Genomic DNA, 15,854 nt, shown 5'->3' with positions numbered 1-15,854 from the left:
TCACAGGTGAGTTGAGCCCTGTGAGCCAATCCCTCCTCATTTTGGATGTATTTTCTCTTGCATCCTCTGCTGCTGTGCAATGGAGTTAGCCAGAGGTGGAAAGCCCAGAGCTACCAGCAACCTGGCTGGAGATATTTTTTGACAAGCAGAAGGAATATGCCACTACAATTGTGAACAAGGGACCCACTTTGTGTAGAAGAGATGCTGCAGCAGGCAACATAAATATTCTACTGATTTATGGGAGGGTTACCATTCAGTAAACGGCAGAGGAAGCAAGCTGAAAAGATTGCCAGGAAGGCTGCTTTTACTCAAAACCACCATTTTTCTTCTTCCCCTCAAAAGTGAAACTAACATTATGACACACACACTGCTTGCTGAACGGAGTATTTGGCTAGCAGCTAGAGTAACACCAGCAGGAATGTCTTGACCTGAGGAGGGTGGGTGAGATACAGCTACTGAAATCCTACTGAAATTGACATTTCTTGGTTTGTTATATGAGGGGATGCTGCAAAAATATTCTGTCAAGTGTTGTGAATTATTTTTAATCCCTACAAAATGTTAGTGGGATAAAGAGCAATATTTTAAAATAGTTTAAAGTATTTTAAATATGAGGAGATAATGGAATCACTAGCACGTTTACCCTGTTTTCTTTCATTATGCGCTTTTGTATCTTTGTGATATTTTTCCACTCCCCTACCCCCCCACCCCCACGATTTGTATTCCTGCCCTGCTTCCTTTGAAAAGCAAAGAACTACAAAGTTGTTTTGGTCCCCAAAAGTCCTACTCTTAAACAAGTGCCGTCTTTGTGTAGGAAATAGTCTTTCCAATGACAGTGGTATAAACCTTATTTAATGAATACACAATGTTAAAGAGAGAAAACTCCACAACATTGCTAAGCAAACACAACACTAGGTAAGCTTCCATCACAGAGGTTCCCAAAATAACAGAGTCTTTTGGCTTTGTAAGTGTGGACCAGATTTTAAGATTTTCTCTTGTGCAACACACAGCCCCTGGACTTTACAAGAAAATGCCCATTGTCTGTTTATTAGTGTGATGTGCCACTGATTTTAAAGCAGACCATACATTTTAGTAACTAGCGAGAAGCTTTGATTTTTGCTGTTAGGTAGTTTGGTTTCTTGGTCCCCTTTACAACTCAGAGGATTCATCTAGATGACTCTTAGTTTCCTTAAGTGTGTCAGATACGTCTTTCTGATACCGAAGCGGAAATCTTTTTACTTTGAGGTCTTTCAAAGAGTCAAACATACAGGATACCAAGGGCACTCTGGTGTAGTACAAACCAGGAGCTGAAAGCTGACCAAGTAAAATAAGTACTTGCTTTTAAACAGTACGTGATTAAATGCTAGAACAAATTTACAAAAACTGTGTAAAGGAAATGCCATATCTCAGTTTTTCTACTGAAGACTTGAGGCCCTCCTGAACACTGTAATTTCCTTTGAAAGAGGAAGAATGTACTAGTATACTCTAATATACTCTGTACCTGGAGTCTGGAGGCCAGACTCCATGTAATTAGCAACCCCTCTTCATCCTAAACTTGACTTCAAGATGACAAGCCGTCAAGGAGACCTCTGAGATGGAAGAGATGAAGAGAATCCTTTTGTTTCCACAGCAGGGATCAGTAAGGCACATTTAGTTATGCAGAACTCCAATGTATCTGGCAGCTTTTCCATTTTCTAAAATCTGGATGAGAGTCCTCACAGTGATGCAGATAAGTGAACAGTATTCGTTACAATTTAATCACTGGACAAAAGAGACATGCATCCGCTGTGTGAGTGGCCAGAGACAGCCTGCAAAGAAATCCATGGAAGTGCCAGCAGACAGAAGGGAGATGATCCTACAACTCAGAGCCCTGCAGCGTCATGGTGGAGGCTGTTCTTCCAGCCTGTATGATGGAGGAATGGCCATGGAGATTACAGAAGTAGGAAGAATGGGTCAGCAGAGAAAGACGTCAGCTAGCACTTAGGATGCACCACAGAGGAAATCTTTCTCCAATAAAAGCCGCAGGGTTTAGTCTTTACAAGAATCTAATACAGACAAAGTAACACAAACAAATCCTATGAATAAACCAAACGAATGAACGAACCAAATGGACAAACAAACAGACAACGACAACAAAACAGAAAAAGAGCAGAAATAAGCCAGGGAAATCTGGGCCTGTAGAGATGCAATCTGTTTATAGCGCTCCTAATGTGAAGAAAATACTTAGACAGTTCTGAGAATCTGTGGATCTCAGTGTTTTCTAGTCCAGCTCCCTGTGGGATACAAGAGAGACATTTCATTCTTCTGTACTCTAGGCACAAAGGCATTTCTTCAGAACACAGACTTATGAACAGAAGGATAAAAATCTAAAATGCCAAGAGATTCATTACATGAATGCAAGCAATGCACCTTTTTATGTTTTTATGCTGAAGGCTTGGGGAAAACAATTCAAATATTTCATTAATTAAAAGAATTACTCTTGCCTGGGGAAGACACATAGTGGAAGAAATCAATGAGGGATTTCACCAAAATGTGAATAGGTGTGAAAGCAGAAGTTTCAGTCAAGTTCTCTCAGAGCAGCTCTTTGAAAGCTGGGTCAGTAAAGAAAGTGCCGTTACTATAAACACAGTCAAGTTTTTACTCTGTGTTTCATTCAGGCATTTCTGATCAAACCGCTCAGCTCTTTTCTGTGTAGACCTGTTGGGCTGGGGAAAAGAAGACCACGAGTATTCTCTAATACCTGCCCTCTTAGCTATCAGTTACACCTTTTCATGAACACTTCTTAACTTCAAGTTTTCAAGCCATTTGCTTACAATGTTTATTTAACTCTGCAAGCCAAGTCAGACCTGTTCATTTAACTTCCTTCTCTGGAAAAGTTATGAAGATTGTCCTAGGGGATACTTGAAAGTCAGTTAAAAAACAAAGCTATTACCAGGCGTAATCAACATGGGATCATCACAGGGAAGTCCTTAGCAATTTATCTCCTTCTACAGTAAGGTCATCTACTTAATGGACGAAGGGAAGGTGGTGGTCGTAAAATTTCTGCATTTCAGTAAGGCCTTTGATACCATCTCTCATGGTACTGTTCTGAACAAATTGTCCGACTATAAGATGAATGGGTACATGCTACACTGGGTGATGAAGCAGTTGAATAGAGCTCAAAGGGTTGTAGTGAAGGGGGCTACATCTGGCTGGTGGTCACTAATGATTTTTCCCCAGAGCTCAATTCTAGGTCGAGTCCTGTTCAACATTTTTATCAATGATCCGGATGCAGGAGTTGAATGTTTCCTTAGTAATTTGCTGATGATACTAAACTTGGAGATGCTGTTGACTCCCTGGAGGGACAAGAGGGATCTAGATACCTTGGATCATTGGCAATCATCAATGGCATGAAATTCAGCAAAGGTGAATGTCAGGTGTTGCGCCTGGGACAGAGTAATGCCAGGTATAGACTGGAAGACGAGCGGCTGGACAGCAGATCAGCAGAAAGGGATCTGGGTGTGCTGGTCAACAGTAAGCTCAACGTGAGCCAGCAGCGTGCCCTGGCAGCCAAGAGGGCAAACTGTATTTTGGGGTGCATTAAACACAGCAGAGCCAGCCAGTCAAAAGAGTTGATCCTTCTGCTATATTTAACATTGGTTCAGCCTCACCTTGAATATTGTGTGCAGTCCTGGGATCCGCAATATAAAAAGGATGTTAAGGACCTTGAAAAAATCCAGAGGAGGGCAATAGAGCTGGTGAGAGGGCTGGTAGGCATGTCCTATGAGGAGAGGCTGAAGGCACTTGGGTTAACTTCTCTGAAGGAGGACAAGAGGTGACCACATTTCTGTCTATAACTTCCTCTCTTCTCTTCCAACAAGGGGAAGTGCTGGCCTCTGCTTCCCGGTCACCAATGACAGGATGTGTGGGAATGGCACAAAGCTGTACCAGGGAAGGTTCAGGCTGGACTTTAGGAAAAATTTCTTTACCGTAAATGTGGTCAGTCCCTGAAACAGGCTTCCTAGAGAGGTGGTTGATGCCCCCTGCCTGCCAGTGTTCTAGAGACATTTGGACAATGCCCTCATTAATACACTTTAACTTTTGCTTAGCCCTGAAGTAGTCAGGCAGTTGGGCTAGACGATCTTTGAAGGTCCCTTCTGACTGAACTATTCTAAATAAATAAATAAATAGATCTTTATTTGTACTTCAAAACTGAAAATAAAGAAGAAAAACTACTTGGGCAGCTGCCACAGTCTTCCTTTGACAGGGCTGGCCCCACATGGTGTAGCTTTAGCCTGTTCCACCCTCATCGCCCTCTTGTTGAGTAAAAAGCCGTTAAGGAGTCTGTGAGTTGTATAGAAGCCTGCTCTTCTAAGATGTTCTGCATACTGTGGAAAAGGCCAGATCTTTTCAAATCAGCCTCTCTTCACTTTGAATACATAGGTCATTACTTAGAACAGACTAGAACAAGATATTGACACTGTTTCAAGGGAAAATTTGCTACTGACATCAGTAGTAAGAGATTAAGAAACAGAATTTTTATTAACAACCTGACACACACATTTCCAAAAGAAACAGGAACAACACTTTTTAGGCTCTCCTGTTGAGCTCTGATTTATGGTGGATATTTTTTTCTGAAAGTACATTACATACATAAGTTACAAAAAACCAAAGTGAAAATAAAAGGTAATACACTTGCAGCATGAGTTACGATGTTGATTTTTATATTCAGTGCTCAGGAACATTTCATAGCAGAAGCCTTTTCCTTCACATTCTTCATCTATAGATGTGTTTCCAGATACAAATACTTAAGGAAATCTCTCAGGAAGCACTACAGAATCAAGCACCTTCTGAATGCCGAAACACAAACAAACTGCAAGCTTTTTATCTGTTTTTCTACTTAAACTTTGGTAACATTTAAAAAAAGACACACACACTAAATAATCAAAATTCATGCATATTTAGAGCTGGCTTGCAGATGCTCTTTAGTACACAGGAAATACAGGTCAGGTTACTCTTCCTGGTGTATACACAGTAATCTTACTAGTCCATGAGAGAGATTAGCACTCATACCTAACATGTACTGCTACAGATATACTACAAATCACCTTAACAAATCTGTCTCAACTATAATATCATAATTTATCAAGTGTAAGTGCTACTTGGACATTGTGATGCTTTGACACAGTGCATGACTTCACTTCGTGACATGCACAGTGCTATCACAGCAGAGTTCAACCCACACACTCTTCCTTGCAGGACTTTTTTTCCCCTCCCACTGACAACGCAGTGGTGCTTTTTTTGTTTTGTTTTTGGAGCTTGTTAGCACTGCTTCTAGATCAGACCCAAGGAAAATTGTACGTGTTGCACCCACCAAGAATGGTCTTTCAAGAAAAAGGTTACTAAGAACTAAACAGCAACTGTAAAAGATGCCCCTTCCCCCCCCCTTTTTTTTTTTTTTGGAAATTCATGGTTGCTTTGACATAGAAGCAGCCTTACTCAGTATTCCCTAGGATAAACAGAAATGATTTCATCTGACATGCAAAATGAATGTGGGGTTATAGTCACACAATATCAAAAATTGAGCAAGAAATTCATATGTAAAATTATGCCTTCTGACAGCTGGTACTTTTCTTTATTGTCTTTTTTTCTCCGCCTGCTCTTGCTGTCTCAAGGGCATGATTGAAAAACTGGGAAGTGAATGTCATAGTTTGCAAGCAGCAGAAGTATGTCTCAGTGGCTTGAAACAAAATCCATTTGACTCTTAATATCACCTGTGTGGTAGGGAAAGAAGAGAGAGAATATACTCTGGCAGTAACATAATCACCATTTTGAAAACATTACCCAGGACAGCCATGTACTTACTGTTTTGGCCTAGCTAACTCACCTACTCTGTGCTTCCCCAGGCATTTATTGCACTGGCTTCCAGCCATACACCTTCAGTAAACTGCGCTGTCTTGGACTGAAGCAATTTCACCTTCAGCATAATCTCTGCTACTCCGGAATCAGTTCTATAGCAAGTTAAAATGAATTTTCCGATGTAAACGCAGAATGGACAGCACAGTTACCATCACATCTCAGAAATGGAGTAGTGTTTAACAATACACATTAGGAAAGTGGAAATGTGTGCAAGGTAAACATACATTTTTCAAATACTTTTCACATCACCACAATAGTAGCCTTTCCTGTTAGGCAAGTTTAAAGAAATAGATTCTCCATTTAATGAGTTACTCTGATTAGTTCTCTGTCAAAACATTTCTCTGTGCTTCGTTCACCCTGTCCACACTTGAATGTTAAAATTACTGCAATTAAAATGCACATTGCAAAATACTTCTATTAACTAGTCCTTTCCCATACCTATACCCCTTGTTGTCCATCCTTAAAGCTTTTTGTAAGCAGAAAAGTTTTCAATCACAGAGAAGGGTATTACCTCAGCTGTTAACTCAAAAGGATGAACTAAATTGATAAATAGTGCAAGGAGTACAAAATCATTCACATACAAATTCAAGTAACCAGTTTTAAATCTACCAGGACAGACTGAGATTAAAACCTCCTCGTAACAATCATCCTTACGACAAAGCCTGTGATTATGAAGAACGTGAGTTGTCTTCACCAGAAACTAACTTCTTCTGTACAGCTCGAAAATGAAGCTGCCTACTGCATATGGGATCAGTCTACCAACACAGATATTAATCACCATTCTCCCAATAAACAAACAGATCTTATCTGGAGGATTTACAAATAACTACTTATCACACAATGTAGAAGTCAAACAATTTTAAAAAAGCTCTTAGCTAAAAACTCCTTTGTAATTGTTCCTCTTTCTCCAGAGACCGTCTGTTCTAGAAGACTTACTCCTGCTACATACATGTATTTTTCTGAGTAAAGTAACCGGCAATTCTGAGTCAGAGCAAGCAGTCTGTTGTAGAGCTACACAATGGTTGTTTTCTCTCAGCAGATCTAAGGGTTAGCAGCCTAACTTCAACACTGAGGTGTAGTTAAACGTGTAATTTTTTGATTTAATTACTCTATTGCTAAGGAATCTGCTACCTGGGCAACACACTGCCCTTTCTATGTTTGGTGCAACTGGAACGTTTGAAAACACTGTCACAACTTCAAAAGCTGAGTTTTAAAAGTTAAAAGGTAATTGAGCTTTTTGGTTTTGAAGTTGTGACAACACTTCCAAATTTTTATTTAGGCTGATTTTAGAAATCTGAGCTGTGCTGCAAAATTGCATCTTTAATTAGCATAGGTTTTATACATTCATTCTGGTCGCCATCGATCTCAGCTTGTACATTTCAGCTTTTGGACCAATGGCTCCTCGTATTTAGCATAATTTTAATTTGGAGAGTTTCCAGCTTTTATTGCTTAGTTTACAAGGGGAAGCAATGTAAGAAGTTATTATTCTCCACCCACAGACTTTTTCCTGTTGCAATTTGAAATAAAAAAAAAAAAACAGAAGTCAAATAATTTTATTTTGCTTTTAACTAAATTATTTTGGGTTTGCTTATCTGCAAATCAAATTTTAGAAGAGTAGTGAGTTATAAAAATGGCCTCACACTTCCAACTACATGCCCACCCCCCCCCAGATTGTTCTTTAACTGTTTAAAATAGCCATTTATCACTTGAGGTACCATCATACAGTGATGGGGAAAAGGTTAGTTGGTTTGTTTGTTTTTAAAGGGGAAGAAATATTTTTTAGGACAAAATACTTTATTTTTTTTTTTCCAAAACATGTTCAGGCAGATGTAACAAGAACAAAGTACAATAAAAAAATGACTCATGGCCTCCAATAGTTCATAAAGCACTAATTAAATACCTAATGTTTTGTCAAAGTTCTGTTCAGTCCAATATACATTTTTCATATTACAGAGGTAATGCCCACTTTACAGTGGCATCAGATAAAGTTTGTAAGACCATTATAACACAGTCACTAGTACTTGCTCTATAAATATACCAGCTTTTGACATGGTTTTATTTTACTCTAAACACATTGAGTGTAGTCTGAAGTCAAGTATAAATATCTTTCCTTGTGTCAGGAGTTCAGCACTAAGCTCAACAGGTTTGCATGGAATCTACCAAAACTCTTTCTCACGTAAGTATTTATTTCATGATAGGAACTTTTAGCACCAGTCAATCCAAACAATGCTCATTGACTGTAACTTCTCTTTCAAAATGGAGAAGATGCACATAACTTGATGGCAATAAATGAATATATTTTTCTTCATGAAACCCTGCACAGCTTTTTTGTTACCTTTCAAAACTAATTGTGAACTACAGTGTGTCACATGCCAAACATGAAAAGAATGTTTGACAATTCAGAAACTGTCAAGGTTTCTCCTCCCATGCCATCTTTGCAGAGAAGGATAAAATAAATCAGTATAGACTGTGATCTCTTCTTCAGTATTCTAGCATTAAAGAAAATTAGAAGGCATTTTTTCCCCTCCTGCAAAATTAATTTAGTCAACATAAGTGGGAGTGAAGCATTTGACAAATTCTATACACAATGTATGTTGCGCCAGAAATAATAGTTCCAGCTTGTACTTTTACTTTCATGCCAATATTAATTCCACAGATAGCTCAAGAATGTAATGTATCTGTTGTGACCATCTATTTTGTAGGGCAAATCTCATTTTGGTCAATCTTTTTTCCCCTTTCTATCTAAACCATTCAGAAAAAGCTAAGAGAGAAGTTTGTAGATAGACGTAACTAGAGCACCTACTGCATTTAAGGCTTGAGGATGCAAGAATAAAGGGCATGGGGACAAAAGGGGCACGTCTGTCCCCTGTAGTGGAATACAGTGCAAAGAGCCCCAAGCCAGCTGAGACTCCAGCCAGCCATTCCATGCAATACAGAATAGTGGCATTACATTTGCGAAGAGGACAGGTCTAAACAGCCTAAAGTCAGCTTTATTGTTTCCATGCAGCAAGCTTGAGTACCTCTGCACTGGTTTTCCTTGTGCCAGAATAAGCACAGGGGAAGATGTTTTTTAATCACATCTTTGCAGTCTTTTCTGGCACCCCATTTCCTAGTCTGAAAATGTTTCTTATCTTATTGTTTTGCTAAGGTTGGAAAATCCAATGCCGACACACGTCATTAAGACTTTTTCCCCACCCTTGTGTTCTTCTTCAGGGGACTTCGTTTCAATTTTAAACATGATCTGGAAGAAGCTTCTCAGGTGTCGCAGAAATTCAATTCTGAGGGAGAAAAAACAACAGAATTTAAGAAACAAAACAGAAAGCCCATCAGCAGTACCTACCAGTGCTGATTCCAGCAGTAAGCACAATGGGTACAATACGCATGAGAAGATTGCTTAGTACAGAGAAATAGGTCTACAAGCTCCAAAAATTCTTACTTGCGTTGTTGCTAGTGATCCCTACTGAAATCACCATATGCTCTATATAAGCAGACAGAGAAAAAATGCCTGCCAACAGCAAGACAAAACAGTGATGAAGGAAGAAATGTGATGAAGGAAGACAGGAGAAAAAAAAGGTGTAGCCAGGCAAGGTCACTTACCCATGATGCTGACTCTCCATCAGGGCCATATGAACCCAGTACCAACCTATGGTAATCCTCTCCCAATATTTAAAGCAGAAATAAAAGATGAATAGGAATAGCCAAGAGGTTTGCATACGTCAAAAAGAGACATCAGATCCTAAAGCACGTGTTTGATTTGTACTGCTAACTATTCCACTTCTGGGTTACGTGTTTCTTTAGAATCACTTCCAGATTCTTCATTCTTCCTGTTTTTTCATTAGTAATATTAGGATATTAGGAAAAATTTCTTTCCTGTGAGGGTGGTCAAACACTGGAACAAGCTTCCTAGCAAGGTGATTGATACCCCATGACTGTCTGTGTTCATTTGAGTAACGCCCTTTAATTTTTAGTTTGCCATGAAGTTGCGAGGCAGTTGGACCTGATGATCTCTGTAGGTCCCTTTCAACTGAGCTGTTCTGTTCTATTCTCTGCTGATTTTCAGGGGGAAAAAAAAAAAAAGTAATTTCCTTTCATCATTTTAGAAGGGGGGCATAAAGAGCCTAAATGGACACAGTACTTCTAAATGCATACTGACCAGAGGAGCAGCAACAGGAAAAATAGTGAAAAGCATAAAAAAGAACTAACAAACAAACAAAACCAGCAAAACAAACAAACAAACAAACCAGTTGAAGATGACATTCCTACTGGCTTCTTCAAAACAGGGAATAAGCAGTTACACCGAAGTGTTACAAACATAAAAATAATAATTGCTCATGACAGAATTCTAGTCTCTTCGTGTCACAGTCACAGGCAAGTCAGCAGCCTTGAACTAATATTTAATCTCCTATATCAATTAGCATGTAATATTTTTAGGTTAAGTTTCACCTTTGAAGAAAGAGAATGTCCCAGTCCACACATTTGTACAGCCAGCAATCTGAAAAAAGCCTCTGCTTTGCATGCTAAGAACATCATCACAAGCTTATCACACTTGTGTCATAACCCTAAATCAACAGAAAGTACCCACAAAATGCTAAGGAGTAGACCAAGAGCACAGTACAGTCCTCACTTAAACACCACAGGGCCTCCTGGTACCTCTTAATCACAGAAATTCAGGAGTATCCAAACATGAAGCACAGTGAGAGCTGCAGGAACAGAATTTGCTTTACCCACTTGAGTGTTGCTGCTCCTGTGCTTGGACACATGCATGGGGAGAGGAGGGGAACAGCAGTAGCTTGGCAAAGAGAGGCTCCTGTTACCGACACTGGTCTGTGCTTGGTAAGATCTGTGATTCATCTCTGGAGCAGTCAGCTGAATACCTCTGCAGGGTGAACATGGGCACATGGCTCCTCCAGTTATGTAAACCTTTTCACCCCACCTTCCTGGGCTAGTGACCAGCCAGTTACAGGCACCAGCTCTCATTTCTTGAATGGGTTAACAGTTTAAAGGAAGAAATGAAGAGTGCCTTTTCTCCCATGCCTCCCCAGCTGCAAGGGTTCTGGTTGCTGCTATAATAGGCAAATGGGCATACGCTGGCACAAATGCTTCAGTAAAGCTGACAGGCAAAAGCTGTGTACCAGCCTCCGTGTTAGCTGGGTCCTTTCCCAGAGCTTTGGCAGTGTGACATGCAAGCAGCCAAGCCCAAAACAGCAGGAACACAGTGTTGAATAGCAAGGAGGGCACAGAATAAGCTGCACAAATGCTGCACAAAGGCAGCATGGAACCAAAATCTTTGGGGAAAAATCCTTGAAGCTGACCAGCAAGATCTGCAACATGTTCATGGGATTTGTTCAGCCTGTACCTCTCTTTGTATGTTTGTAGACTTCCATGCTGATCTGCCTATTCTTTTGAGTAAAGACAGAGTGAAAAAGCAAAAGGGCTTTGCAAAAGGGAATGGGAGAGAAAGGGAGGCTGCCTGGAGACCAGGAAGGAGAATTTTTGAGCAGTGGGAAGAGGTAAGAACTCTGGAAACAGGACAAAAAGAGGGGGAAGAGACAAGGATAGGTGACAAAATGAGGTAGAAAGTGGTTTGGTATTAGCTTGAGGCTGATACAGGTCTGGTATGAGAAGGTCTACATCCCAAATAACAGAGGTGGCTGCATCAAACACACATGTACAGACCAGAGGAGTGATGGAAGGACTGAGAAGTATAGCACAGTTTATTTTGCTGGAATTTTAGTCTGTATCTTCAGGCAAGAACAAGGCAGAGCTGAACACTTTCCTTTAAGCCAAGCTAATTGAGCCACACCTGAGATACTCCTCAGGGCAAGCCACCTCCAAATTAAAAATCATTGTACTACCATAAAAAAGAAAAAAGGCATAAAAGTCTGTTTACAGAATTGCCATCTTTCCCCAGAAGCCTGCTAAACAGCAGAGATAACACATCCACTTCACACATTTTAGCTTGCTGTCATGGCAAAGTGACCAGCTTGCCAATCACCGCCAGAGAAGACCTGGGCACCACCAACAGCTTCTTTGCCCCTCTACCCCAAAAACAGAGCAGGGCACAGGGGAGCTCACTCACAGTCCCCCCAGACTGTGCCCATCACACCAGGGGACACAAAGGTGCCAGAGCTGACCCTGCCAGACCTGGCCTGAAGTGTCTGCTCTCAAGACCAGACTAAGTTGCTCCAGAGTACCAGATCCTAGCCCCCACCTGCTCCCACCCTGGCCCATCACGTGGGGAAGGGGAGGCCTTGGTCATGGCCCACCCAGGGGAGGAGGGAGAAGGGGCAAGTGAGAGAGCAGGGGGGCCGTGCCTATTCCCATTCCCTCTGGCTGAAACCCCCAAATGGCCTTGGAGCTGGGTCTGGGGGTCAGCTTAATGGGGCTGGGGTAGGACACTAGCATGCCTGCAGTGAGTGTCTGTGCCACAAGCCATGCCACAGGCCCTGCCCAGCCAACAGGTTTTTCCCTGGTGGCAGCCGAATAAACACCAATGGTGATGATCGAGCAGCGGCAGGTGCCACCTTCTGTGGCGAGTCTTCCCTCAGGCTGTGGCTGCCTTTTCTTCCTTCACTCATCTCGGCCCTGTCAGGTATTCCCCTGACATTTTTGGTGGCCTGCGTGCCACAGCTGTTGAGCAGTTCTCAAACGCAGTTTGTTCGTACTTTTGCTCCAAAGCTTTTTCCTCCCTGAGGCCACTCAAGCTGGCAGCAGTGCTTTCTCGCTGCTCTCCTTCATGTGTCCTGCTTCATGCCGATTCACCTGCACGCAGACTAGCCCATCCTGCAAGACCTTCATTTCTTGCTTGATTTAAAATGTGTTGTTCTGCACAATTCAGCAAGGTGGTGGCACAGCCAGCTCCCAGTATTAAGCTCAGCTTGACAGACATGCACGCACTTCTGTGAAATCTGGAATATATATAGAAGACAATCCAGCTGGCCTCAGACCAAGTGGTCTTTTGGGGAGTAGTATCCCTCCTCAGGACAACGTTGCTCATGGCATTGCCTCCACGTTATCAGGGGCAAAGGACATCTACCAGGGAAATGCACAAATGTGGAACACATTTCCTCATTGTGGTGGATGTATTCCAGAGTACCATATTCCCCTCACAGTGCTCTAATCCACCAAGTGAACTGTCACATTCACGCTACATTGTGCTAGGCGGGGAACTTAGTCTAGTTATATGGTTTATACACTCCAGCTTTGGAGTCTGGAGGTTAAAGTGTTAAATGCAGTCATGTCACAGTCCCAAGAGAGGAAAGGAGAGACAATGAAATGGAACACGACAGTAATTTAGTTCAAAAACTTGTGAATTAATGAGCCGCTCAAGGGCCAAATTTCTCAACCCTTTACCAGCTGCTTTAGTGAGGGCTTGATCTCACTTGAGATCATGAGAGTTGCATGATCTCATGTGACACATGCTACTCCAGAATGGCTGCTACTGACCTTCATCCCTGTCATACACTACCTAGCCTGTCAGAACTGACAACCCACGCATTTGAAATCAGCCTGCTTACAAAATAAAATAGTGTGTTCGCATGACTTGCATGGTATTAAAAAAAAAAAAAGGGCTGAGCAATGCATGTCATTGCTTTGTTTCACCTTCTTAACTGTGCACTTCAAACACTGATATTTACTACTTCGTATGCCTTTCACATGCATATGCTCTTCAGATGGGATTACTTTACCCCTGCAATGGGAAGCTTTCCTGTCTTCCTCCTCAAAATCTGATGAATGTTATTTCTAAGATAATAGGTGTTGAGAATAGCAGTTAGGCAATTTCTAGAGCTTATGTGATGGCACCACCATTCTTCAGTTATCACAGTACTGTACCTTTCACGTATACAGCACCGGTACCATGATAACCGAAAAAGGACAGTTCATAGTCTTATTGTTTGACACCATTGCCAGATAAACACCCCCCACCCCCATCTTGCTTAAAGAAAAAAACTCTTAGTCTCTATGAATAACTGTCAGCCACTTGTCATTCTGCTAGAGCAAATGAAATTTTTGATGCTGGATTCCCTTTACCTACCTGCATGTTGAAACTAACGATATGAGAAATTTATTCTTTTTGTGTCCTCTGAACAAGTACCAGCCACAGACAAATCTTTAACAAAATTCAAGACTAAAGGACATGACTAAACTCCACTGTTCAACAGGGCTAAAGCTCTAGGGCTGCACATAGCTCCAGAAAGTGAACTCTTGAGCTTTTTCCTTTGGACAGTCACAGCTTTAACATTTGGCTAACCATTCAAAACATGCCATTTAATGCCACAGCTCCAGAGAAATCACTAGGAAAACAAGGTAGTGTATGCTAGGCAACAAAAAGCTAACTGACGTACGCATACAATACGAGACCAACAACCAACAATAAACTCCATCTCTGTAATTTTCATTGCCTCAGAATCAGGAATAATATAGAACAGTAAGGAAATAATCTTCTAACATGTAGAAATAAATATAAGGTAACTTACACCACCTGTTTCATTTGAAGATGGGTACAAGTTGTTCTGTTGTTCTGACTTAGATAGTATCTTCCATACAGAAAAACATCTGTCATAAAACTACCAAATTAAACAAGACTAGGTAATTAAACTGAACAAAAACAACTTACGTGTATGGAGACAGAGGTCCTAACAGGACTTTGGAAACATCCTGTTGTCCAAGGGTCATGAGCAGCAGAACAAGGCTCTGGTTTGTTGAATCTACACAGCCTCCCTGCAAACCAAAATGTTTTAATAATTAATCTCTGTACAAACCAGAAATTGGGATGGGAAGAGAGTAACAGAGGAGAAAGATACACTTAAAAGGCTGAATTAGTGCTCTCAATTTTCATGGCCCAAAAAGATAAAAATCTACATTTTGTAATGATGATACATTAATTTCACTTGACAGGCTGGGAAAGGAACAGAACTCAACCAAAAATCAATAACCATGTCACACTAAAAAACGCATCCATTTTTCCCAACTTATTCTCTTCTAACACTACCAAAATTGAAACATTTCTGAACTCTAGTAACAACCATAAGCAGGAAGGTGACATGAACTTTTGCATTTCCACTCCTTGTAGTAAACTGAAAATAATTTAATAAACTGTAGCACAGCACATATAAAGATACCAGGATTTGCAGTACCTTATGGTAAGTATAAAGTATTACATTTAGACAAATAATAGTTCAGCCTTAGCAGCTGCAAAACAGTAAGTTAAAAGCTGATCGACATATACCCTCCTAAGCACCTACTGTTAATTTTTGTGGTTTTGCATATGTTTTCTCTCCATATTTATAATAGAATGGAATATTTTTATCACTTTGTGAAAGAGCCACTATGTAGAACTACATATACAACAGTCAAGTAAGTACAAGAATAAGTCATACATGCATGGTAAATTGTTTTGTATGCAGAAAGTGTTAACTATGATGAATATGAAAATTGGAATATGCAAATTAGGCTTTCCTTGTTTACAAAACTTAAACAAATTAAAAGGGTAACCTTCAGTCAATACTAGTGCAGAGAGAATTTACTAGGTATGACTATGCAAACACATGGAAATAAGAGACATAACATTATTCTGTATTTTCCTCATGTTCATCCTGATCCAAAGCCCCACAAAGTCTGTGAACAGTTTCCTGCAGGTTCAGGTTCAGGTTCAGATGCTAAACCCTCTACAAGCTCTCTGGAAAAAGCAAAACTGCAGAGCCATCCTTTTAAAACTGAACTCTCTAATGAGGTAAACTGGCAACTACCTTTCTGGGCAAAGAGAAAACTGTCATCATTTTCAGAGCTATCACCATTCAAACAGGCAAGGGAGGAGCAAAATAAATTCTGGAATAGATAGACTAAAAAAAAAATGATTTGACAACTTGAGCATACTTGCCCATTAAGAGTACAGAAAGAAGGACCTTTCCAAGGAGAGATACCGAATGTTTAATTTTCAAGATGGCCTTGTATCAGTA

General features: G+C 40.6%; 1 protein-coding gene across 5 annotated transcripts in view; it reads right to left on the bottom strand.

Moving 5' to 3' along the window:
- Window positions 1-4,492: 4,492 nt before the first annotated feature.
- The window catches only part of RCL1 (RNA terminal phosphate cyclase like 1), a 35,634-nt gene continuing 24,272 nt past the window's right edge, over window positions 4,493-15,854 (bottom strand). Inside the window, exons 8-11 of one of the 5 annotated variants that reach the window (XR_007159021.2) lie at window positions 14,513-14,616; window positions 9,091-9,173; window positions 5,864-5,987; window positions 4,493-5,750 (exon numbers count right to left, since the gene is read on the bottom strand). Coding sequence is in view for 4 of the 5 variants with exons in the window: in XM_048050735.2 (XP_047906692.1) it covers window positions 12,644-12,803; window positions 14,513-14,616 (264 nt within the window). In the remaining variant the exon portion in view is untranslated. The other 4 variants (XM_066988016.1, XM_048050737.2, XM_048050736.2 and 1 more) reach the window with 4 other exon arrangements.

This window comes from Anser cygnoides, chromosome Z (assembly GCF_040182565.1).
Source record: "Anser cygnoides isolate HZ-2024a breed goose chromosome Z, Taihu_goose_T2T_genome, whole genome shotgun sequence".
Lineage (NCBI taxonomy): Eukaryota > Metazoa > Chordata > Aves > Anseriformes > Anatidae > Anser > Anser cygnoides.
This window is presented reverse-complemented; position numbering and strand designations above follow the sequence as displayed.